The sequence below is a fragment of the Trachemys scripta genome, chromosome 2 (assembly GCF_013100865.1).
Source record: "Trachemys scripta elegans isolate TJP31775 chromosome 2, CAS_Tse_1.0, whole genome shotgun sequence".
Taxonomy (NCBI): domain Eukaryota; kingdom Metazoa; phylum Chordata; order Testudines; family Emydidae; genus Trachemys; species Trachemys scripta.
The window spans coordinates 192,030,740-192,058,565 of NC_048299.1; the positions used below are offsets into that span (position 1 = coordinate 192,030,740).

General features: G+C 40.1%; 1 protein-coding gene across 1 annotated transcript in view; it reads right to left on the reverse strand.

The window, feature by feature from the left end:
• Positions 1-27,826, reverse strand: part of LOC117873317 (cadherin-7) — a 102,141-nt gene that overhangs the window by 39,773 nt on the left and 34,542 nt on the right. Inside the window, exons 3-4 of the mRNA XM_034762553.1 lie at positions 10,264-10,558; positions 3,128-3,247 (exon numbers count right to left, since the gene is read on the reverse strand). Coding sequence (XP_034618444.1) covers positions 3,128-3,247; positions 10,264-10,558 — 415 coding nt within the window. The remainder of the gene's footprint in view (positions 1-3,127; positions 3,248-10,263; positions 10,559-27,826) is intronic.

The window sequence follows — 27,826 nt, forward strand, 5'->3', positions numbered from 1 at the left end:
TTTGCATCTCTGCTGAGAGTGCCAAGGTAATTAATATCAATTTTGTCATGGCACCTTTTCACTGGGAATTGAACTGAACCCACACATTCATTTCAAAGTGTCCACCATTCACTGTTGTCAGAAGGTAACAATTTTCAACCAACGGTACCATGGGTTTTATGGTTTTATACTGCCTTATGGTTTTATACTGCCACCCATCACTGTACTATGAGAGCCTTCTATGAAAAGCAATAGCAATATCAAAGTCCCTAGTGTACTTCATGTAGTTGCTGGCACTTGTACATTTTTTGGGTCCTCAGCCATCCAGTCTCTCATACACCTTTATTTCCCCACTATTTTGGTGATATGGAGAAAGACGCATTTGTTATTGTTTTTCAAGATTCCAAGCCGAGCGAGCAATTTAACAAATGTCTTGAAATTGTCATTGACCAAATGGAGTCTTAGTATTATTAATCTCATATCCTACTAATGCCTTCAAATTAAGCTATTTTGTATTGGCTACTATTTATTTAAACAGTAGCTACTTCTAAAGCACTCCATGTAATGAGGTAGCTTTGATGTATTAACTGAAATACTCTAATATATGAAATAATATTATTGCTATATCCACTTAGTCATTTACATACAATTTGTAATTATGGTTTAAAAATAAAAAAAAGCAAAAAATCCAGTGCTTTACCCATTCTGCTCTGTCCATACGTATCAGATAAATAAATATTCTTTCTCAAACCATGATGACTTTATGAATATTTCATGTTTGGTACATTGTACAGCTGCTAACTCTGATTTCCAGAGAGGCAGGCATCTATTCTACCAATGCTTAGTGTCACCAACAAAGGAAACAAACAACTGAAATAAAGGAGAGGCACACTGGGGCCCATATCTCTTCATCGGAGATTTGTCAAATGTTTAGTTACAGTTTTATTTATCTTCTCTTCTTTTGAATGCAGGGCTCCGCATTAAACTTTTCTGTGCAAAAATATTTGCTTTACAAATAGATTTCATGGTACAACAAATTTGTGGAAAAAAATGAATACTTAATTTCACAATATATTTGTTTTTAATTGTTTCTAAATGTTCTGATTTGCTTGCTTTTTGTCATTTATAGCTACTGTCATAACTCTTCCAACATTAGTCATACTTTCTGGAAGATAATTGTCATGTACATAGAGGACTGTGGCGTCACAACTAATAAAAACATAACAAAACATTTCAGTCTCATTCTTCAAAGATTTTGATTGAGCAGAAGTTACCATGCCACTATCTAAGAGGCTGGTCTACACAAATTTTAGATACCAGTATATCGATTTAGAAACAGGCACAAAACCCCTAATGTGAATGCAGTTAAACCAAAATATAGCTCATTTTCATAAATTCAGGCATTGTTAAAGCGTGGAGAGAGGATGGCCACGTGGTTTATGCTCTGCACTGGGACTCAGTAGAGTTACATTCCCAGCACTGCCACCGACTTCTTAAGTTGCCTTGGGTAAATCGTTTTTTTTTTTTTTTTGTGCCTCAGTTTGTGTTAACTGTAAAACAGGGATAGTAAGAATTCCTTATTTCACAGGGACATTGTAAGGGTAAATTCACTAATGACTGTTGAGTACTCAGATGCTGCATTAGTAGGGACCAGATACATACTTAAAGAAAAAGGGCAAAAGTTACTAATTTTGTCTTCATAAGAACTGATGCAATAGAATGGATAATGTTCACAAACTTCAGGAAGACGTTTGTGCATGATGGTTTGGCTATAAAAGTTCATAAATTCCTATGAAACATTCAGAAAATTGTTTTTAGAAATATTTCTTTTTGGTAGTGGCTGGAAGAAAAGTGACAGGTGATTATTGGTTTCAAAAGCACAATGCCTTGTTTTTAGCCCTGGTCAAAGAAAAAAAAAGATAAACATTTTCTATGGAAATTTTTTAATAAAAATGAAAAAGAATTGTTTGACATTTCTCACAGAATTTTCATTTTCACTCACTGAAAAGGAAATCCGGAGTCAGAAGACATCCCAAAGGAGACAACATTTACAAAATGGGAGAAGGGAATAAAAACACAGAAGCGAGAGGAGTACAAAATAAAATCAGGTAGGGAGGCAAGTCTTAATCTGTATGTCTTGTACAGAATATCATGAATGCTTAAATGAAAATAATAATGATAACAATAACTGCAGCAGCTATGCAGCAACTGGTGGCAAATGTTTACCGATATCACAATGATGAGTACAATATGTGGATCAAAGCAGAATGGAATAGAATAATGGATCCTTCTGCACAAAATGTTTGCAGGCCCACATTGTAAACCATAGAATTTATTATAGTCTACTTTTAAGTAAAATAAATGGCACTGATTTGTGGTGTGTGAAGAACACCTTGGAAATTTGTGCCAAAAATTACTCAATCTCATTGTGGTGCTACGGATGTGTACTGAGATGGTGGAAAGTGGGAACAGGCTTCCGGTGGAGATGTTGAAATTTTGATCATTTCATCAAGAAATGTCTGAATTTTTAAACCATTTTTCTTGCAAATCCACAACCCTACCCACACACCAGCCTCAACTCCCAGGTTTAACCCTGGACCCTAGCTGGTTTATGGCTTTGTATTGGTCCTGAGCTGGCTACTTGCATGCCGTTGGGACTTCTTAAACAGGCATGCCCAGAGAATTATGCTCATCTGAGAACATCTAGAGACAATCCAGAAATGTTCAACGTTTCAAAGGAACAATCTAGGCTAGGCCCCATACAGATATGAAGACTGGTTGAGCCCCACAGTGAAGTTTTTGGCAGCAAAGGGAAGCTGAGAAAGATGGTCATACAGAAGAGGAATCTCGGGAAGCCTGAAGAGGGCTGGTGTGTGTAGGGGCAATGGATAAGAAAGCTGGTGATATCACAGCCAGGGACAAGACAGATACAAATATTTTCAAGTGGTTATATATTTCAAATGTGTGCTGTTAATTTATAAACTGAACATGTTCTTGACATGTGGAAATAAGAGCGCTAAAACCACATTTCATTTTCTAACAACACACTGCACTAGCAGGTATCCCGTCTGAGTTTCAAACAAATGTAGTATAAACTATATTTCAGCATTGTTGTGGACTTATCTGTGGGGGAACCTGAAAAAGTTACCTGTCTTTGGCTCCACAGAAAAGTAAGGTTGTCCTTGCAGAATACTGTACACCACTCTGGCACTGTTGCCGTAAGTAGGGTCATCTGCATCAGTAGCTGTTACCTGAACCACAGAAGTTCCTACGAAAGGTTTAAGACACTACTTTAGTTAAATGTCCCACAGTTCTGAATTACATTATTGCAACAAACTAGACTTACAAACAATGATCCATCCCTCTGCTTCCACCTAACATAACAGGTGACTAGCCCACCCTACATTTCCACACTGATCCCACTCGAATGTTAGCTCACCTTTCTAAATGACTACTACAGGCTACTATGATACAAGTTTGTAATGTCAGTACAGATTAACTGCTGCCCTTTAAAACCTCCTCACGAAATGTATAATAAGTACATAATCTTATTGAATATTGTAATATTTTGCCTTTATGGTTATTTTTCGTTCTGATGAAAGAGCTGGCTTCGCTGTTTTTGTGACGTAAGTGCTTTAGTAGTCCACAAGATAGGCAGTGAGAACTACCCCACATTGCCCCATCAATGTAGCTCAGTCCTGACCTGGAGGGACCAGATTTAAGTATGAGGGACATTCATTCCCTATGACCACTTAATGTTTGACCTCAGTGATCAGATCGCCAATAAGGGAATGTATTAGGGACCCCTGTGATGGTAATTTGCTATGTAAACACTTGTCCACCCAGAAATGGGCTGAGATCCCACCTCACTATTAGCTATGGCAACAACTCTATACATGCCCCACCCCCACCACCCTTCCCTATCTGGGGCCAACTGGGGAAAGAAAACCTTTGGCCCCTTTAAGGACAGCCTCTCCTCATTTTCCTCTCCTCCTTGTGGGCCCTCAGCCTCCTCATTGGCTTGGGGAGAGGAGGCTGGCTGGCTGGAAGGGTTCAGCAAAAGCCCATTGGCTCCCATGCACTTGATGGGAAGGTCAATAAGCCCTTTCCTTTGCCTGAGGTGTCATTCTGCATCTGGGATGAACAACTCCCACCCTGCCCCTGTTTGGGATCAGAGAACGACTGGGTTTCTGGGTCTTGGGGCATGCATCAGGCTAGTCAGCTTTTGGGAGCTGGGAAGGAATTTTTCTCTCACTGCCAGATTAGACAGGGAATGGTGGATTTTTGTCACCTTCCTCTCAGCAACCTAGGGACCTGGTAGGTACTTAAGATCTTTGATTCAGTACTTTAAACTGGTTTTACAGCTTGAGCTACAATGAAAGCTAATACAGAGGCCTAGTTTAACCCTGCCAGAATCCTTAACATTGGAGTGTATGAATATTATAACCATTATTTGATATTCTGTACTCCTTGTGAATGCCAGGCTTACTATGTTGGAATTTACAAGGTCGCTAAGCATTGCCAATGGAGCTTACAAGGTCTGCAAATATTGCAAGTGATGCTTAAAACATCTTCAGACAGTAAGGTCTTTGTTCACTGCTCATGGTTTTTTCAAGGTCTACAAACAAATGCCTACAAGGAAATGACAAGTTCTGCAGCCACAACATAGGGAGCTTGTAAATTCTTCAAATTTAACTGTACTTGTGTACTTTCAAACTCCACTGATGAAGCCAATTGAGCTTCTAAACTTCATGAGAGGAATAAATCAGGGACTTATTAAATTATTAAACCATTCTTTGGTACACCTGGCTCTCCTCTGGAGTGAAGATAAGTCCCTTCATACAAATATCTCCTGCAGAAAACTTTCTAGGTAGAAAACCTTCATATAGTAACCTTCACACAAATCTATATGTGTGTTTCTGAGCAGATATTCTATAAAGGACTTTTTACAAAAGAAATGTGTGCAACCTACTTATTTATGTATATGATATTTAGCATGTAGAAGCCTTTGTGTAGCAAATTTTCAGCATAAAATCACCTCAGATAGGAAGTTTTCTATGTGAAGGTTTTGTATAGAAAATTACCCCTGGGAGGAAGATGTGTTCTAAGGGAAGTACAAGACAAGGTTTGGAGAGTAAGTACTTGTAACGCTCAGAAAATGCAGATAGTGACAAAAAGCCCTGGTAGTCTTGCTTTTGCGTCTCTCAAGGAGTAGAACATACATTCCCCCCCCCCCCCCCCCCCCCCCCCCCCCCCGCTGTTTTATCCTTATATAAGTTAATAAGATTTTTATTTCATTCTTTTCCAAAAGTTCTTTATTAAAATAATTTAAAATAGAAGTGGAAAGAAATGGAAGTACTTGGAAGTTTTACTTTACTTAAAGAAAAGAAAAGAAAAGAAAAGAAAAATTCATTGCCAAAAGTTTGTTAAGAAAGATTTAAGGACAATAATCTATATTACTTAGAAAAAAAAACAGATTTTTCTATAGTAGTTATAATTCAAAACCAACACTTTTAAGTAAGGAAATTGGAAGTTAAGATTCCTACACCAACTTTAAAGCTACCTGTTACTTCCTACCACTTTTCCTCATATAATATTCAAATATATGCTATATAACCTCACTATCCCATGATCAGTTCCACATATTGGCTTATAAAGTGTGAACCCACCTAGTACTTATAGACCACAGACCCAAACCCTTTCTGGCCTCCAGGTATGAGGTAGATATGCTACATCTTGCAATTGATACTCCACATACAAACCACACCACACCTTATTCCCATCTGTCATCAATAATGAACTGGGAGCCCCAATGAATCTCATTCACCATCCCAAGATTGGTCAGAGACCCCAAATTCCAGATACAAGCATAAGATTAATCTGCACCATATCCACCTACATAGGTGGGCTGTGGAACACGCAGCAAAATACACATCCTCACAATGTCTTGTGGTTTGCGTATACCTGTATAGGCCAAAAATAAGACTGTAAATTATTTTATCCTCTGTACTTGCCAAGGAGGTTTCTTCCTTTTCTTTTAGATGTGGATCTAATCACAATTATCCATGCCTTAGTCACTTCCAGGTAGGACCTCTGTAATTAGGCTACACCTTAAACTCTTCCAGAAAATACAGCTAGTGCAGAATGGAGCAGTGTGCTTATTAAATGGTGTTTCATGCAGGGAGCAAATATTACTATATATATATAGAGAGAGAGTTATAATAATCTGAAGCATGTGACCTAACTACTCTCTTATTTAAACTTTTGGGGGATAGCAGCAGGACATTTGGAGTGAGGGAATCTTGGCTTTACCACTCATTCCCACTTTGATTTGGTGGATTCCCAGATTCAGGAAATACTGCTAAAGGTCACCTATTCTCCTAGGCTATTCATGTTGGTAAAAGGTTGCTTGAGGTTAACTGGTTATTGCAGAGGAGCTTATTTGGGGGTTTGTAGGTGTACCTTGAGAAAAAGCGGTGGTATGGGAGGCAGGGTTTTTAAATGAGGTTGTGCAAGGAATATTGGGGAGAAGATTGTTTTTAGGGCTGACATGGCCCATTAAGGAAAACCTATTTTTAGTGACTGGCTATGCTTGATAAAGGTCTGGTTTAAAAAAAAAAATTGTAAGTCCCTGCAGAGTTGACCAGTGGCAAAATAACAGATTAAAAATAAATAAATTTAATAAATCATCATACGATGAAAGCCCATCATATATGTAACAAGACAGACATGTTTCTTTTATGTGGTAATGGGGAGGATTTCTTGTAAGTGAAAAATTGGCAGAGCAAAGAGACAGAATTAAGGTAGGCGTAAAAATCTTAATTTTCAGTCTCCTTACTTTTGAAGCACATAGGGCCAGATTTTCAAGTGTTCTGCAAATCCACTTTTTTAGATGCTAATGTGGGAGCTTTTGCATACTAAGCCCTTTTGAAATTCCAGCCTACATCATTAGATCCATTCGCAAAGGGATTTATTTTTTTGTTTGAAATATAACATTATGTTACATTTTTAAAATAAGCAAAATACATTGTCACTCATAACTCTATCCATAATTTAACATGTTTTATTGTCTCTGACATTCCTATAGGCCATACTTTTGGAGCTTTTTTAATTCCAATGAAAAATTTGCAAGCCATCAATATTTAGTGATTTAGGTTGGGCATTAGGAAAAACTTCCTAACTGTCAGAGTGGTTAAGCAGTAGAATAAATTGCCTAGGGAGGTTGTGGAATCTCCATCATTGGGGATTTTTAAGAGCAGGTGGACAAACATCTGTCAGGGATGGTCTAGATAATACTTAATCCTGCCTTGAGTGCAAGGGACTGGACTAGATGACCTCTTGAGGTCCCTTCCAGTTCTATGATTCTATGAAGATATTCCCCTGCCCAATATTTTCATAAAAGGTCCAATCCAAAGCCCACTGAAGGAAAGACTCTGATTGGCTTCAATAGTCCTCAGATAATGTTCTAAAATATTTGCAAAATGTAATGTAGAATCATCATGCTTACATAATAATGCTATTTGGAAGTGTGGGGTTATAGTTCTCATGCTTTTATAGTTCATTTTGGTTTATAAACCTGTGATCTTTTTTCATTCTGTTTCATATTCAATTAAGGAATCCTTGTCATGGATATAATTTTAGACAAAATAGGAGAGAGATACTTTGTTCCCCCTTAATATTTCACGAATGCTGCAGATGTTTAATTAGAAATTATGTAATATGAATAAACTATGAATCAATGTGACTATGTAAGATAAATGCCACACAAGGGCTTCATGCTACTAAACCCTTAATCCAATATTAATGCAGTATTCAGTATTACTACAATGCAAACTCCGAAGATGTTTAAAATGTATTATTCTAGAAATCTCAAATGAGGTGCAATTCAGACCCATGTAGAGGTCAGCACAAGGCTTCCACACCACGCAAGTCCCACTTAAATTCCATTTTGAGTAGTTAAGTAGGAGTGAAATGGTATATATACTTTGTGCTGATCCTCTGCTCAGGGGAGAATTTCACCCAGTCATTTATGTTGGTGAAGCAGCAAAGGAATATGTGAAAGTAGCTCACATTAAACAATAGTGTGTGTGTTCTCTACCATATATAATGACACTAGTGTGGGTTGCTATCAAATGGCAAAAGAGTCAGGTGCACAATCCAGTTTCAAACGCACAACAAAAAAAATGTTTCCAACTATATTTTTTGGGGGGGAAAGCCCTCACTTTTAGTGTGGCACTTACCATGGTCCCTACCGGTCTTCACTACGGGCGGGGGTCGATTTAAGATGCGCAAATTTAGCTACGCGAATAGCATAGCTGAATTCGACGTATCGCAGCCGACTTACCCCACTGTAAGGATGGTGGCAAAATCGACCTCTGCGGCTTCCCGTCAACAGCGCTTACTCCCACCTCCGCTGGTGGAGTAAGAGCGTCGATTCGGGGATCAATTGTCAACGAGAAGCGATAATTCGATCCCCGAGAGGTCGATTTCTACCCGCCGATTCAGCCGGGTAGTGTAGACCCAGCCTTAACAATATAAATCAATGTGGGAAAAGGCAGAAGTTACACCAGGAGGAAAGATGGAGATACTGTTCTTCAGTGTGCAAGATGAAGAAGTTAGATGCTTTAAATCCTTACTTCCTGTTGCACTATGAATAAATTTACTTGAGCCAACACTTTAAGAATGATATATATTTAGTACAAAGATGACTGAAAACAGTGATGCTGCAGTAAAACTAGCTTAACCCTGGGAGAGGTCACTTAGTCTGAAACATCGGTATTTTGGTTTTTCTTGGTAATGAATATATTGCTCTTAAACTTTTGGATTATTTGTTCTTAAAAGTCTCTTGAATTATCTTCTCTTTCCAGAGTGCAGCAGGAAACAGTTTTTAGAAGTATCTCTCCTCTTCACCTTCCCCCTAATATTTTACAAGAATATTGATCTCCCTCTTTCCTTCAAATGTTACTTCTGCCTTTTCTGACCCTGACCTAGAATGAAATGATCATGGACAAATGCAAAATATCAACTGAGGGATCATATCTATGACTTCTGCTAAGTAAAATCAAATGACAAAAGCAACATTCTACTTATGTTCTCTCTGCTAATATTTTGGATTTCAAGTGAGCCTCCTTTATTTGTAATGGTGACTAATGATTTCAGTAGAGTCCTAAACAAGATTTTATTTATTTTTTTTGTTCTCTCTCCTCCTTTCATTCTGGAACAGTAACATAGGGCTTGCCAACATACAAAAGCGAAACTGTAAAAAACTAAAATGATTGTAATTCACACCAGGGTATGTGGACACTGTTCATTCAGATTGAATGTCCCATTTTGATACAACTTAAATCAGTAAAAAATCAATTTAAATTAAATTGACATAGGGCAGTCTTAATCTGAAAGAAGAGTGTCCACACATACAGCTGCAAAGTAACTGAAGTAACAAAAGGTTTGAATTACAACATATTTCGGGTTGTTTTTTTTCAATTCCAGTTTATGCGTAGACAAGCCCTTAGCTTGGAACAAAACTCACTGTAAGTGAGCCGGTTTCTGGACTAGATTGCCAGCTGGTGTAAATCAGCATAGCTCCACTGAAGCCAATAGAACATTGACAATTTACACCTGTTGAGGAGCTGGTCCTTTAAAATGACTAAATAATGGATCTGAATGTAGATAGGGTTTAGATGTGCCTCATTCACATTGCTATATTCCAGTAGAATACTTGAACTACTTACAAGGCTTCACTCTCTAATTCCAATAAACTTCAAAACTCTTTTAAGTTGGGCCAAGTTCTGCTCTTGGGTCCATGCATGTTTTCCCACAGAGCATAATTTGGCTATTACAAATGAGGTACAGTTCTAACACACCAATATAAGCAACACACACTAAACACTTTATGTACTAAATGGCTTTTAAAGGAATTTGTTCATAATGGAGTTGATGTATACAAAAGGAGGTATTATCACCTCTCTGTGCCAGAGCGTAGGTGTGAAACTTTCTGTTCTTAATGAGAATTATAAAACAAAGGTTCTGGGCACTGAAATGAGAAGTACACCATAAAATGCCTATCTAAATCCCTATGTAGCTAATTTAAGTTTTTCTACATTTTTGAAAGAATAAATATTTTGTAAAGCCTTATTTTCCCATCAAGCCTGCAAACATCCAACTGTTGCAGGTGGCTCATAGATAATTAAATAGCTTGTGTAATATCGTAAAAAAATAATGACATTTTAAAAAAGATAATAAGAACAGATTTCCCAAGATATGAACAATGTATTCTCTACTTACCCACGGGAGACATCTCAGGAACCCCAGCAGTGTAAGGGCCATCCAGAAATTTTGGTTCATTGTCATTGATGTCCTGAATCTTAATGACGAACTCCGACTCTGGTTCCACAGGTTTATTAGTCAGCCTATCTAGTGCTTGTGCTCGGAGCGTGTAGTAGGCCTGCTCTTCCCGATCCAGCCTCTTTGTAGCATGAATATCCCCAGTGTTCTCATCAATAATGAAAATGGAACTTGCCCCTTCGCCTGACAAGATGTATTTGATGGAGCCATCTCCTTTATCAACATCAGAGTGAAGCTGGTGAAAAATTGATGAGAGATGAGATTAACTTACAAGAGAGTCAGTGATATGGAGATATGTAAAACTAATTCTTATGTCATGCAGCAGTACATGAAATTCTATTGTTCTTGGAAAGATAAGCTGACTGTTTATTGTGTGCAGCATGTGAAAGACTATTAGAATCTGTCAGCTTGCTCTTGTGAGCAAGAAAATTTCTTTCCTTTCTGTATGCAATCTCACTTTCAAAAGTATTTTATGTCATTTCAAAACAATAGTAGCGTCATGCTGTATTTCAGTTCTAGAATGTTGTCTGTTCTTAAATAGGTGTAACCATTTAGCAGCTATCAACGCCTGTCCTACAGGATGTTTGTGATTTTGGAGCAAAGTTACTATCAACTAAATCTCAATAATTGTTTCTTCGCTTTTGGGTACCCTAGATCAGCTACAAGATAGTTTTCCCAGTGTTCATTGTACAACATAGTCTGGGAGAATCAGAATAGATTAGAGAATCAAGGAGTCTTGCTCTGCTACTAACATATTGTATATTCTTGAACCAGTCACTTAATGCTGTGCCTCAGTTTCCTCATATGTAAAATGTGGACAACCCTTACCAGACTGCAAAGAGTTGCACTAGTGTTAAAAATTATCATTTCATTGAGATCAAGAAGAAGTTCACAAAATTTCATCCAAAACGTGATCAAAATACAATTTTGTAATACAAATGGCAAAAGTGTAGATCAGTAAAAACCTGGAAAATAGTCACACCTTTCTATGCTCCAGGAATGATATCAGTTTATTCATTATACATCATCTAAAGCCTGTCCTAAAATACAGGAAGAGTATAACCAATCTGCACCAATATAGGTAGTAAGAGCACTGTATGCTACAGCTGCATTTCATGGCTGGAACCAACCCTGCTTGACACAGGTATGTGGCTAGAACATGAAAAGAACCAAGAGATGGCCTAACACCTTTATATAATGTCTACCACTTCACAGAATGAATGTCAGAGCGTAGTTATTATGGGACAGAATAAAGGTAACAGAACCCACACATGCACATCCCCAACTCCAACTCCACCCCCCACACACTCACAATAAAGCCCCAAACAAACAAAAAACACTTCAGTAGGGAACAAGTGAAAAGACTAATCATGTGCACTTTAGCACCTGCTGTTTTGTTAAAAGATTATATTACTTGAGAACAATGACAAAGATGTTCAAACTGTTTGCTTCTCTTATCCTCTTTGGAACATCTTTCACCCTATATCAAACGCAGGTTGAGCCTGTTTGTACTTTGCCGTCATCGTTATCATTCTTTCCATCACTATTTTTTTTTCTCAGCTGGGAGTATCACTAGAATTGTAATCACTGCCAGAATTCATGGGCAGAAAATTGCTGTCTGAGTCAGAACTTAATACAATTGCAAAAGGCCTGTGTCATTTCAGCAGTGAAAAATCAGAGACCAATTTTGAATTGTTCAAATGGATAAAGAGCTACATATTACTTATACATTACCTAGCTTATATCCTCTGGATAGCTACTATTTATGCAGTTGCAGTATGCTCCTTCTACCAATCTTAATAGATGGATTGCAGTCTGAACTTTTAGTGGACAACTGATACTCTGTGGACTGAAAGAGTGACCAGCAATGTTCTTTGATACTACAAAATTCAGGCTGTGGGTGAGCTACACTCACTGCACATTTTGTTTTATTAAAATTACAGAATATTTTGTTCTACTAAATCTTTAAAAAACAGTGTCCCAGGCTCAACTAGCTGTAGAAGCACTCCCTACTTACTTAACGCTAGGGAAAACCCTATATCACCACAGAAGGCAGTGTGGTGCTCTCATTCTATAAGAACACCCTAAAAAGTTTCTTTAAACACTGTTTTGAGTATTTTAGTACCAGGTTGAGAAAAATGAAAGTTCTGTGCAAGGAACAATGTAAAAAATTCAACTGCACTGAAAGGATCCAGATAGCTGGAGAATGTACACATCAGCCTTGCTTTGGGTCTCTTTAGTGTAAGTCTACTGTTAAGATGGAGGAAGTAACTCAACTTGTAGACTGAGCACAGGACTTAGACCCAGGAGTTCTGGGCTCTACTTCCACCTCTGCCACTGACTATTAATGTGTCTGTGGACTAGTCTCACTCTCAGTTATTCAGTTTCCCCATCTGAAAGTGGAATAATGATATTTACCCAGGTCAGAGTCTAAAGATTTGTAAAGATTAATAAATGTCTGCAGAGTACTTTGAGACCCTTGGAAGGGCTAAATATTAATATTTGGCCTTGTAACTGACCTGGGATGATCCTGGTGGATTAATATGCAGAAAGAGATGGTGCCACCTCTGCAGCACTCTTTGCCAGCTGTTTTCCAGGAAAACCCTGCTCTGGAACTCTGTGTGGAAGAGCTCCAGAGAGTTTCTGCAACTCAGATTGTGTGTAAGGTAGAGTACTATTGCTCTGTGGCACTGTCCCCAACAGGCTCTCCGCTGCACTTGTGATTTCCCACATAGAAATCCAAGAGGGATCTAGCACAGAAGTCTAAAAGGGGGCCCAGCCAGTAGCAGTGCAAATATGTTATGATTTCAGGGGAGAGGTTATCCAGTAGAGCAACATAAATGACTCATGTCTCTGTAGAGAGGGTGGTCCCAAGGATCCAAAGGGTTTGGAAGTTTTGCCCACTCCCACTCTGGAGTTCCCCGGCACAGTTTGTAGGAAATCCAGTGATCTTCACCTCAGAGAGATCTCCTATCCCCACCAGCCACAGATTTCTTTACAAGAGGCCATAATTAGGGGGGACTGGTCTTCATTACTTTCTCTGAACCCAAACTTTTTTTCAAAGGATTTCAGCTCTCTTCATTTAATGAAGGTACTATATGTTTCCCCCAATTCCTAGTGCCTCCATGCAAGACCACCACATTGGGGATCTAGGTCACCTTATCTCTATCTTCCAAGATCTGTTGAATGGTCGCAGATGCCTCTCAGCTGAGCCCCAAGCACATCTACTATTAGGCTTTGTAGGTTCTGTGGTTTAATCTTCCCTGGCATGCACTGGGCACAAGAGCTCACGAGAACTAAAAGTGAAGGCACCAGCTCTAAAAGAGAAAACACAGAATGCATCCTTAACAGTGGGAGGATGCTTCCATAATCAGGAAGATTTAGGGAGAACTAACAACTCTAGAAAGGCAGGGTCATGTTAGCCTGTTGGGAATGAGGAGATCTCCAGAGGTTTGGTAGTTTTCTGAACTACATATACACATTTTTTGAGGTTTATGTATCACTAATGACAATTATTTTCACTGTGTGCTTGACACTGCAAGTTGCTGAGAGCCCTTAACTCCCAATGAAATCAACACTTAGCGCTTCACAGGATCAAGCCCTAAAAAAATCACTTTAAAATATTCTTGTGTGTATGTGTGAGAGAGAGATACAGTGAGCTCTTTAGATTTTGACCAGCAAAGACACTACTTCTCTAATCAAAAAATAAACCAAATTTTGCCCTCAATACACCCATGGGACCTGCTGAACCTGAAGGGCTAAACCTTAGGGTACAGTCAGACCTGCTGTGTTTGTATTTATTTGATTAGGACAACAATTACTCTGCCATTGAGGGTCTAACAAATGACTAGTCCATTTCTTTTAGATTCACTGACACTAAATGCTTTATGCTTTCAGCCATCTTGTAGGTTGCGATTCACAGGGCCAATGATAACATCATTTTGCATTACTTAGCATTATTGTGTGCTGTTGTAGTATCTCCTATAGAGCTAAACATCTATTTCCATCAATAACTACAGATACCTGTGCACTAGAGTCAATTTGTCTGACCAGCAAGGCTCTCCCTGACTTCTGGAGGCATGGACTGCTATTTCCCTGGTTTCAGACTCCCTCAAAATAGGTGGAATGCTAATATTCCTGTCTTCCTCTTTCTAACATTAAATACATTTTAAATCTATATCTGAAGCTGTTCCTCATGGTGACAGGATTGTTAATGGCTCCTGTTTCATTGCAAGGTCCAGAGAGATGCAAAGCCTGGGGCAGGGTAGAAAAGACAGAGACAGAAAGAACATGAGGAGCTGCAGGCTTTCCACCACCAACAGGATCACAAAGGCTGTGGTGAAAAAGAGGGGGAGAGAAAAAGAGTATGAGACACTGCAGTATTCAGAGATTCAAAAATATTGGGCTTTTGAATCAAATATAGATACTTATTCTCAGTATAACTGAGAAAGTCTCTTGAGGAGGAGTCACCACACTTCACCCCTTTTCTATCCCACTATGAAAAGTATGAGAAAGGGATGGCGGACAAAGGAGAACTGATTCCTCATCCATAGTGGGAGATGACACAAATGTACCTGCTCTCTTGTCTTAACACTAAAACTGAGCAGGGATGATGGGGAGATAGGAGGATGAGGGTTGGGGGAAACAATAAAGAAAGACAAAATGGCAGAACTCTCTGTTTTGGCTCTACAATTGTGGACTCTTCAGGTCTTACGTCCAGCCAACAGTTTCGATGAGCTAGGTCCTTGGCAGCACCCTTCTCCCCATTTTCTCCCCTCCCACCAACTCATCTCACCAAAAAGACTGGAGATGGATTGTGAAGTGAACTACTTCACAACTACCTGCTGCCATCCCATTGGCAAGACTGAGAAGTGGCTGGGAGGGAATGTGCAGCCACATGTCCAGATGAAACTAAAGGCACTTTTCAAATATTAAATTGTCTAAAGATGGAATGAAAGTAGGGGGAATCTCAAACAAAATTATCTTAGCAAAGACTGTATTTCCCTCCTTTCTTTCCCATCTTATTCATTTCAATGGTCATGAACGACAATGCTGTTACTTAAATACTTAATATTATTGGATTTACTATTTTATTTGATGGTAACTATGCAATTTTGCCATATATTTTTATATTGTTGTTTGTATTGGCATTTTGAATTGTGATTGTTAATTTAAAATGTGTTACATATTTCCATAAAATATATACCTATATAATATTTGTTATATGGGAGGGTGTTTGGGGATCATGACTCAGTGAACTGGAATAATTTCAACCTGAGTAGAAGTTTAAATCTGGAATGAAATTAGTCTATGTAGGGCTAGTGTCAAAGTTACATTCGATTTGGAGACTTGTCATATTCCTGTTAAAATCAGGGTGCTCGCTCTCCCTGGCTCACACTCACTTATTGACCTTACTGTTCTCAAAATGGGTTCTTGAGTATTGAGCACTTTTGAAAATCTAACCATATATCATGAATTGCCAATTTGCCTCATCACAAAATCATGTGAAATAGAAATAGATAATTGTAATACACATAACTGACATCAGCAAAGGCTTGTAATTCGCATCATTCACCTCACACCCAGGAGCTAGCCATAGTACTTCTCAGCTGATAATGATTTTCTTTTAGAAACCTGCTTCCAAAGAACACTGAGGAACAACTCCTGGAGGGCAAATGTTTCCTTTTGTTTTGTTTTGTTATTTTATGTTACATTGCTGTACAATGCTAGGATCACAGGGGGAAAACACTATTCTATGTTCTGCTTTTTGTATAAGAGTCAATATAGGGAAGGGATAAAGTAAAGAGAAAAGCACCAAATATAAATGTATGTCCAAAAATAACTATAATCTTAATCAGCGAATGTTAAGGGGGAAAACAAACTATTTTAAATAAGATGTGTTCTAAAGGCTTGGCTTTTGTCATGGTGTCCAAGCCTTCAGCATCAGCAATGCCATCAGTGCTTGAATGGAACCAGTGTAGATAATTATGCCACAATGGCACTATTCACCCTTCTGACATACTAGCCACGTGTGTTTGGCTCTGTTGCTTTGGGATCTTGAGCAGAAATGACCATAGTGCAGTAGAGGAAGTAGCACCACAGTAAACACACATTCACTCTGTGTAACACAGGCAGAAACATCAAGGACTACTAAGAATCTGGTCCAACCCAGAGCACAGTATCTGCTGGGCACTGGCCTGAAGATACAATGAGGCGCAGATGCCGACTGGAGTGTAGATGGCAGAAGAGATTAGTACTGGCTTTGCAATGCAGAGACATGGTCAGAAGTCCAGAGATAATGGAGAGTACCGATCCATATGGGTCAGGAAGGGGAGCAGCAAGATGTGAAGAAAAAAGACATCAGGGAGAAGAGAACAGAGTAGACATGACACCATAGACCCGGGGTTCCCAAGCTTGGTTCGCGGCTTGTTCAGGGTAAACTTTGTTTACTTGAGCATCCACAGGTACGACCGCTCGCAGCTCCCAATGGCCACGGTTCGCCATTCATGGCCAATGGGAGCTGCGGGAAGCGGTGGCCTGGCCCACATCGCATATATTCTCCCGCATATATGGCCATAGACCATATATGGGGAGAATGAGAGGAAAGCAGATGTCAGACATGGAAGGGGTGGGCACACCAGACATGGAGGTCAGAGTGACAACAGAGGAGGAGGGAAGGCACTGGGGTAGAAGGATATGGAGGGAAAAGATAACAGGAGAGATAGAAAGTGAAAAGGAATGGAAGGGAAAAATAAAGAACTATGGAGATGGTAAAAAAAGAAAGAAAGGACAAAATAAAGTAGCGAATGGGGCTGATTTTGCAGTCTAGGGGTGGAGAAAGAATCTCTGGGATAGAATGGTAGCAGCTCACCAGCATTTTTAATATTCCAACTTGGGCAATGGATATCCTATGAATGTTTACAGCATTTTTTGCTGCTGGACAAGCATCAAGTAACTGTAAATGTGTGCTGTAACTACCCTGTGTTTACAGAGAAACTTTGTTCTCCAGGGAAAATTTGTATTAACAGTTACATTATATATTAGGAGGCACAGTGAAGACTGTAGTACATTAAAAAGATGGAGAATCAGCAGAATCAGGTGCTAAGCGGGGGGTGGGGGAAGGAAAAATGCAAGTGACCACACATGCACAGAGCAGTGAAAAGAATTAGAGTATTTTTCAAAATTTAGAGTCACAGGCTCAGATCCTCAGCTGTTCCAGAGCTCTGAACATCATAGTTGAGTGATAAAATGGAAGGAAATACGGCCTTAAGAAACTTTTGTGCTTCACTAAGCTTCCGGGCTTCCATGGGTCACTGCAATCCCCAGAGTAATTTAGAGCAGCCCAGGGCTGCTCTAAATTATGCCAGTTTTGAGAGCCCTCCTTAAGGGCCTCTGTACTGGCTGATGATTGCCTCACCATCTCCTGCTCCTGCAGCCCTTCTGATACAATGGGCAGTCAGAGAGATCGCATAGGGCTGGCTATGTCAACTCTAGCCAACCAGCTTCCCTATTGTGATGCTGTATGATTGAAATATGACCATTTGAATCATTAATATTGCCACTGTTAGACAATTGCAACAAATCTTGTAGAAAGTATGTCATGTAATGTGTCAATGGAAAAGATATGATTTGCTGAGTATGATTATCCTGTTTATATGCATGTAGCATTTTTGTGTCTGAAGTTATGAATATTTGCTATACAGATTTATATATCAAATGTGTTTGCTCCTGACATAACACCCACAAGGTAATTTATATCCAATCTGGCCAGCACATTGTGAATGAACTATTCAAGTTGATGGCCATTAAATAACACTTAAATCTCACAATGGGCCACAGAAAAAGCTTCTCCCCACCTGGTGGTCCTTCCTGTGGATGCTTTAGTTAAAATATGGGTAATGCCTGTGTCTATGAGTCATCAAAGCATGCAAAGTTATGTGACTTGCTCATGCGACCCTGAACTCCATCTTGTGCCTGTAATTTTCCATAAACTAAGCAGTCCCTCCACATGGGAGAAAGTATAAAAGAAGGACCCTGGAAGAATCTCCACTTTGCCTCTTTCCTGCTCTGATCTCTGGACTATGGATTTACACTAAAAGGACCATATTTACTGTAGTCAGAGGACCTTCTAATCTTTTGGAAGTTACCACACACTTTACAAGTAAGCAGTCTGTAACGTCACTGCTACAAACCTGATCCAAGAACTTTGCAATGATTGTATGTATAAGACTTCCTTAACCATTTTAAATCTCTCCTCTTTCTTTTCTGTCTTTTCTTTATTTTCTATAAATAAACCTTCAGATATTAGATAATAAAGGATTGGCAACAGTGTAGATTATTGGATAAAATCTGAGTTAAATATTGACCTGGCTATGTGGCTGATCTCTTGGGATTAGAGGACCCTATATGTGACTAAATTGGTTTTCAGTAACCACTCATCATAGAGTCCAGTGTCCGGGTGGTAAAGCAAGGACTGGAATGCCTAAGGAGACTGCATTTTAGATTTATTGTTAACCAGCGTGGTGAGACAAAATTTACTTTTGTTACTGGCTTGGTATATCTTATGATACAATAACCACCAGTTTGGGAGTGATTCTGCCCTATTTCTCAGCAGTTTGTCCTGAATCTGATATTTTCAGCTATGACCCACTGTGACACATATGCCAACTTACTCTTCACTGATCCTGTTAGGGAAGATTTCTGGCCCTTTTTGGTGCTAGAGCAACACAAAGGGGACGGACCTGAGAGTAGGCACTGGGTCACAGAGATCAAAAATTAAGAATTTTATTCATTTCCTCACAGGAAATATAGTTGCTAGCTCTTGAGGCCAAGTTTTGAATTGACAAGAGGACTCAACTGTCCTCTCACTCCTACAAGTCAAGGGTTGAGACATTTGATGGGGCAGTTTGGTGATGCATTCACTGCAAAAGCCATATGCAGTACCTGTCCTGTGAATAAGGAGGACTTCACCCTTCCACACTGCCAAGCCTCCAACTTCCACAAGCATTATAAATTTCATTTTAAAAGACTCACTTTTTATTTTAACCTTTATATCTTTAAAGTAGCCAAAGAGCTTTTATGAAGCACAGAACCTGTCTACCCTTCCAAACTGGTACTATATAAAGTAGCGTAGCTAGTGGGGTGCAGGGGAAGCAGCCGCTTTCCCTCAGCACGTTTTCAAAAAGCGGCGCGCCTGCCAGCCGGCGCTGAACTCCTGTGGGCAAGGGGGGGCAGCACGGTAGGAGGAGCCATGGGGAGGGGGCGGCATGACCGGAGGAGCGAGGGGGGGGCGCAGCGGGGCGCAATGGGCCAGGGTGGCGAGTGCAGCCGGAGGAGGCAGAGTGACGAGGGGCGCAGCACTGGCAGAGTGAGCTTCCTTGCACAGGCCCATTATCCCATCGGAATAACTCTTCTTTCCTTTCCTTCGCCTGCTGCTCTAGCCCCCTAGTGTTCGAGTGAGACACAAGCTCAGCTCCGGCACGGGCAGGTCCCCCGTGGCCCGAGCCTGCTGCAGCGAGCTCCGCTCCTGCCCCAGCCCTGGACACGCCCGCCCAGGGCGCACTGAGACACGGAGGCAAGGGAAATGGCAGCGCCTGTCCTGGGCCCAGGGGCCTCGATCAGGACTTGGGCAGCTCGCAGGGCTCGCGAGAAGCAGGAGGCCCCCGCCCCCGCCCCAACCCTCTGCAGCCGCTGGCTGCCCCCCCGGCTCTGTAATCAGAGATGCAGCGCTCAGCTGCTCCCCTGCCCTAAAATCCAGCCTCCCTCCCGGCACGGGCTTGTCCCTCCTCCGCACACAAAGGCTGGTGCGGGAGGCAAAGTCCCGGGGAAGGGTGTGGCCGGGGATGCCGCAGGAGCAGGGGGCAGCGAGAACCCACCCGGGCCGGGAGAGCCCCGCAAAGGAGGCACAGACACACATCCCCTTCCGCAGCGCCGCCAGCAGCCGTGGCCGGAGGAGCAAGGGGTGGGGCACATCATGGCGGCCGGCAGCCAATGGGGGGGCGGAGCAGCTGGAGGAGGAGCCAAGGGGGGTGTGATCAGAGTAGGAGCCAAGGGGGGGGCGCCTTTTTTATGTTTGCTCCCCCTGCTCTTAGATCCTGGCTATGCCACTGACTATATGGTGCTAATATCACACTGTGTAGCCCATATCAGATTTTTAAACACCCTGGGATCCAACTGAACATTGATTGAACCAACACTAAAATAAAGAAATGTTGATGCAAACACATCTGTAATGCTTGATAAAACTATTACTCAGTCATAATCCATGACAATATTCTTAAACTTACTCCTCAAATAATTTCAGTTATAATCTAAGTAAGCCCTCAAGGGTCCTGAATGAAACACCAAGTTCAGATGTCAGGGTCCGCCTAGGAATATGAAGTACTGTCATCTAAGGACTGGAGGTTGAATAATTAATAAGAACGTACAGAAAATTGGATGTGATAAGAGCAGCCAAGTCACACACATGTTCTATAACATGTGCACAACTTTTTTCCTCTCAAGCAATGTCACTCAACTAAATATATACATAATATATAATGTCATACAGAGATATAAATCTCCTTGTTGGGTCCTCTCAATTCTCTACATGTCCAGATGCTGCAATCCTAAACCTCTGCCTTCCTCTGCCCCAGTTTTAATAAGAGCATGGATGCCCTGTGGCTGCAAGGAAATGTGCAGCAAGCCCATTAAGATTAGCACAGTTAGAGGAAGAGCACAGAGGCAGCTGCTGTTGTAGATGGCTGAGTGGCATATGCAGTCCATGAGTATTCTTGAGGAGTTTTAATGGGCCATCATCATGGTATGTCACTCCTCAAAATGGTCATTTGTTATTCGCGCTCTTAAATGACAGTTTGGCAGCTCTGAGTGGTAAAAGCCATTTGTATAATGTGCATCTTCACATACTAATTGCAAAATATTTAATTGGAAAAAGCAACAATTCTGTACTGTAGCACCACCAACAGCCCACAGGCAACATCACACTTACATAAAGGAAGTGAGCAAGTAAGGAGGGATAACTGTGTGGTTACATACATAGAACCCAATTTTGCCCTCACTTATACACATGCAACTCCACTGAAGTCAATCAGGCTGTAACTTAGAACAGGGAAAATAATGTACATTCAACAATGCACTGGATGAAACATGCACTGAGAGGTCTGTGTTTACTGTGAATATTCCTTCAAGTAGGGTTATCCCCCATCCGGGGGGAATTACCAAAAAGCCGAACATGTCCGGGAAAATGCCGGCTGGGCACTTCCCCTCCCGCGGCTGCTCTGCTCCTCCCCTGACTCTTCGGCTCTGTTTAAGAGCCGAGCGCTACGGGCTTTGGGCAGCCCCCATGCCTCTGGACCCTATGCCGCCGGAGCCCGGGAGGGGAAGTGCCCGGCTGGGGGTGCTGGGTCCGGAGGCATGGGGGCTGCCCGAAGCCCAAGCGCTACCGGCTTCACGGTTTGCCGGGCCGCCTCCAGACCTGCGCCCCCGGTTGGGCGCTTCTCCTCCCGGGCTCCAGCTGTGCTGGGGAAGCGCTGGGGTCTGGGGGCTGCCCGGCAAACCGTGAAGCCGGTAACACTCGGGCAGACCTTTTCGCGTGGCTGGGGGTGGGAGGGAGGAGGGAGGAGGGGGCGGAGTTAGGGCGGGGTTGGGGCGGTGAAGGGGTGGAGTTGAGGCGGGGCTGGGGGTGGGAAATGGGCGGGGCCAGGGCCCCGTGGAGGGTCCTCTTTTTTTATTTGTTAAATATGGTAACCCTACTTCAAGTACTCAGTATTACTATTTCAATATTCAAACTGTGTAATTTGCCAGATAAGTTATATGGTATTGTTTCTTCTTTCTGACCTAACCAATATAAATTACTTCTGTTTCTACCCAAAACCGATTTCATTTTGTGATCAAACAAATCTCAGTGATCCAACTTTGCTCATACAAGTGCTTACGAAAACAAATAGTGTGAGAATATGTTTGAAGCACAATTCTACTTAAATAATTGAACTGAATAATTATTCTCAAGAGCTGGAGAAGGCAGATTTGAACCTTTTAATTTACTTTCGATGTCAAGATAGAGTCACACCTCTCTTCCAAAATGCTACAGGTTTTATCACATGCGTCGTGTCTATTCACAATGCATCATGCTTCCTGATATTATTTACTATGCCAATGTATTTACTAGTCCAGTGACTTGATTTATTTTGTTACCAGGAAGCACTGAAGCTGTAAAACAAAAGCCAGCTACTCTCTGCTTCAGTTTTCTAATCAAATTGTGTAAGACTCTACGCTCCCTGTATTCCACATGTATAACTCCTATAAAAGTGAATAGGCATTATGAATGCAGTGTAATACATGAATACCATAGACCCCAATGCTGCAAGGTGTTCCATGTAGAAGGAGCGCTGTGTTTGCACAGAGGTCCACTGACTTCAATGGATCAGCTCACATGGAGCAATGTTAGTGTGCAGCTAGAGGTATCAAATGCATTTGATAGGGTTAAACTATTTGCCCCAATTATCTCCCCCAAACATGTCAAACAAATCCCATTTCCCACCTCTACTCCCACAGTTGGAAACCATCCAGAAGCACTAGCTAGCATAATATAAATAGAGACTAAATTTGCATGAGCAAACTTTCTTCCAGAAACTGCATGGTTTTATTGCATTATGTAGGTCATCTATTTTTAATGGAGTTTGCAGAATATTAGAGGAAAAGTGTTTTCTTTTCTTTCTTCTATTAATTATTTAATGTGTAGTACTCAGATTTGTTTTTGACATTACAAGATTCTGTTCTGTACTTTGGAGTGTGTGGGGGGGAAATCTACATAGTACATGCAACTGAAATTTTGCAAAATTAATACTTTTTTCTTCCCCCTCCCCCCCCCCCCACTGCTTTTGGGAATACATACAAGGGATTTTTTTTTTTTAAAGCACACCTACTTATAGGAAAGCTAATTCTGCCACAATATTTATTCTGATAGTTAGGCATGATATTTGAAACCTGAATCAAATACCCAGGAGTCTGGGGTACATAAAAAAGTATATTTTTTTCCATCAACATTTTGGAAGCATTAAGACCAAAAAAAAAAAAAAAGGAAAGAAAGAAAGACCTCAGAAGTAGATACAATTGTAGCATCACTCACAATATACAGCATTTTTATGTAAGTAATTGAAGAGTGGATAGATAAGCATACACTGTACCTGTTTGTCCATGTCCATAATATCTAATTTAGAAAGGAAAAATCATTTGGCATAAAACATAAAGTCTTATGTATGGCCAAATATGTACTTATAGCAAATCTCCATGTATTTATAGAGTATAAACCGTATTATATAAACTCTATATGGTCTTTTTTGTCAAATTACTGATCTACAGTTTAAAGAGATTATTCTTTTTCCGTTTGAACTATCTAAAATAGCTTGTAGCACTATTTGGTTGATAATGATTTTCTCATAGGAACCTGCTTTCGAAGAACATTAATCCATTAATACAGAGAAATAGATTCCTGGAGGGTACATGGGTTTTTTTGTTTTGTTTTGTTTTGTTTTGTTTCAATGTTGCATCCATTTACTGACACTTCCTTTGCTTTTGAAATTTTAATGTTACTGAAAATTCTCTTGTAATATTACAGTGCACGTCAGTGGGTCTGAGAAGTGCTGAAACCCTAATAGGATGGGTGAAAATGGTATAGTGTGTAAATGTAAAGCAGTCAAAGTAATTACTGTGACTAATTGTCTCTGCAGAAGTCTATAAAGTGCTGGACTGCAGCACTATGCGTGATCTGATCATTTTAATGATGAAAGATTTATAATGCAGAACAGATACAATAAGCCGGGTCCAAGTCCACTCTAACCTTTAATTCCCTGAAAGCAGTTAAAGACTAGTTAAATAAAATCTATGAAACTATTAAAATAAAATAGCATTATCATCGCTTGTCTCCCTCCTCTTACTTTCAACCCCACTCATAACACACATGTATCAAGACATCTTGCTCAACTCTAGCTGTTTTGCTTAAAAATCTAGTTACTATAATTAAATATAGCACCATATAACTGTATGGGTGATCTGAGCTGAACAATGAACAAGTCCCTGCCCTGACAAGCCTATAGTCAGTTACAATCAGTGCAGTGCTATATAGTATAAGGAAGTTATATGGTTATACTTAGAATGTTCCACAGACTAAGTTTAGGAGGGTTGTTCATTCCTTCATTCATTTAAAGAATGATCTTTAACCAGGAATTACTAAAGACATTTGCTCAGTTTTATTCTTATGAGTATTCCCACTAAATTAAATGGGACTATTCACAGATTTAAAATTAAGCATGAGATTAAGTGCTTTCCTGGATCAGGGCCTTAATGTACATACAATAGGTGGCTATTCCATGCTTATGGCACATCACTGAAAAATAGCAAGGAGTTGAGAGTGGGCAAAGAAATTTTAAAAAAGAGAATAGCAGACAAGCATGGGTAAAGGGTTTTAGCATGGGTAAATTATTTAACAAAAAAAAAAAAGGGAACCAATGAAAATCTATACCATGCCATAGACACCCCATTCCTAATATATCAGAGGGTAACACATGAAACCAGTGCATAGCTCAGTTTCTTATATTAGTGAACCTCACAATTTAATTATGCTCCTTAGATGCTGGTGTTGTGTTTTAGTGCCAGTGCTGGGTAAAGTCCATTAAAAAAAATAACAGCAAAATCCACTGCCATTGTTTAGCCCATCATTTCAAATCATTGTTGCCCATTTAATTTAATATTCTTGCTTTCAGTTAATATATATATATATATATATATATATATATATATACCACTACCCACCCTAATTATATATATATATAATTAGGGTGGGTAGTGGTTCTTCACTTCTACTGGCTTGGTTGATGTTCAATCATAACACTTTTTTAGTGTTCTCCACCAACCACCACTAGTGTTTGTTTAAAGTTGCAGTTTCTGTAGGGCAGACCACCAGATGGAAGGATAGATGAGATATCCCTTTATGCATTCAGAAGTTATGGGCAAGATGGTACCATTTTACTTCATCTTTTCTCATCTTACTCAGTTTTTATTTATACTGATTTTCCATGTTCTCTTCTTTCCCAAGATTTCTTTCTTTCTTTCTTTGTCAACCAGTACATTGCTGAAACTTTAACCTCACTAACAACAATGAAGTAATTTAATCCAATATTACACCTGTGACGGGTTGGATCACAGAAACCCCCCTGGGAGCTGCCACCTGATGTGCAAAAGACTACCTCTGCTCCTGTTTTCCCTGCCAGCTCAGGACTCCAGCATCCTGTCTTGCTGAGCCAGACACTCCCGTCTGGCTCCAGACACAGACCCAAGCTCTGAATCACTTGTCCCAAAGCTGCAAGTTTACCTGAAAACAGCTCCCAGAAGTGTGCTTGTCTTTAGCACTCAGATGCCCAACTCCCAATGGGGTCTAAACCCAGATAAATCCGTTATACCCTGCATAAAGCTTATGCAGGGCAAACTCATAAATTGTTCGCCCTCTATAACACTGATAGAGAGATATGCACAGTTGTTTGCTCCCTCAGGTATTAATATATATTCTGAGTAAATTACTAAATAAAAAGTGATTTTATTAAATACAGACAGTAGGATTTAAGTGGTTCAAAGTAGTAACAGACAGAACAAAGTAAGTCACCAAGCAAAATAAAATAAAATGCGCAAATCTATGCCTAATCAAACTGAATACAGATAATCTCACCCTCAGAGATGCTTCAGTAAGTTTTTTCTCAGACTGGACACCTTCCAGGCCTGGGCACAATTCTTTCCCCTGGTACAGCTCTTGTTGCAGCTCAGGTGATAGCTAGGGGATTCTTCATGATGGCTCCTCTCTCTCCTTTGTTCTCTTCCACCCCTTTATATATCTTTTGCATAAGGCGGGAACCCTTTGTCCCTCTGGGTTTCCACCCCCCCTCACTGGAAAAGCACCAGGTTAAAGATGGAATCCAGTTCAGGTGACATGATCACATGTCACTGCAAGACTTCATTACCCACTTGCGGGCACACACATATACAGGAAGATTCACAGGTAAATACAGCCATCTGCAGACAATGGGAGTGATCAAGATTCCAAACCATCCTTAATGGCCCACACTTTACATAATTACAATAGGCCCTCAGAGTTATGTTTTATATTTCTAATTTTAGATACAAGAGTGGTACATTTCTACAAATAGGATGATCACACTCAGTAGATTATGAGCTTTGTAATGATACCTTACAAGAGACCTTTTGCATGAAGCATATCCCAGTTACGTTATATTCACTTATTACCATATTTTTTTCTAAAACTATCCCAGTTACATTATATTCACTTATTATCATGTTTTTATAAAATCATATAAACTGCACAACGTCACAACATCTTACTAAATCTGTGTCAATAACACTCTGATTCAGGAAATCAGACATATTTGTGAAGGTTAAACACACGCTTAAAACTCCCATTGAAGACAATGGATCTTAAACGGATGTTTAAAGCTAAGCACCTGTGCAAGTGATTTCCTTATCTGGGGCCTTAATGTGCATGCAGAGCAAGGGTATTTTAATGAACAGAAATGTGGTTACGAGAGGGAAGCACTGCACAGACTAATTGCAAGAAGCAACATTAAATGTCGACGGGATTCTATTATATAAATTCATAGTGTAACTGTTCAGTATTCAGAACAAGCTGAAGTATGGCATGCACAGTAAATATGGATGTTTCAGAGTCTGTCTTAAATTGTTCAGATCATTTAAAGTGATCCCCAGTGAATAAGTGCTTTAAATGGTTTGGTTTCTTCTCAATTCTTTTCTTAACGTTAACATTTGCAGGTCTACTAGGACTTCTGGATATAACCAGATTGGTCTCTGGGTAGTGATTTGGATTTTGATAGGCACTTTTACTGTAGGTGACAGAGTTGAGTGGAAGGGGACAATACAAAAATAAACCACCTACATATGGTATGGATGGCCAATATCAGACTAACTGCTTATAGTACCTACTGACTTCAGTGGGAGTTGGATTGGGTTTATAGTGAATTGTCTAATGCTGGTCTGGTAGTTGAAGGGGACAGCATTTATTTTTTCCCCTTCTTATTCCTTTGAGTATGCAGAGTGTTACATAAGTATCATCTCATCTCACTCTTGTGCTGTCAGTACATCTTGTTTTCTTAAAAGAGCACCCTTTAGCATTTAATATGATCAGCTGAGGACATTAATTGATTAAAATCAAAGCTCACTCTGTATATATATAAACTTTTCTGACCTAGGTGATTAATACCAGAAAAATGACATGATTTTTATCTATTTTTCATATCTGTGCCATTGTCTCCATGTTTCTTGTAAATTAGCCTCCACTGTTAATTGCTGGTGATATAATGGATTTATGTTCAATTTACAACCAAATGGTAAGAAATTAGTGAAATGGCATGTGCTGTTTTACTATGGATATGTGTGGTTGCTGAATCTACATTAAAATTCAAATTGGGCATTCTCTGTGAATCCT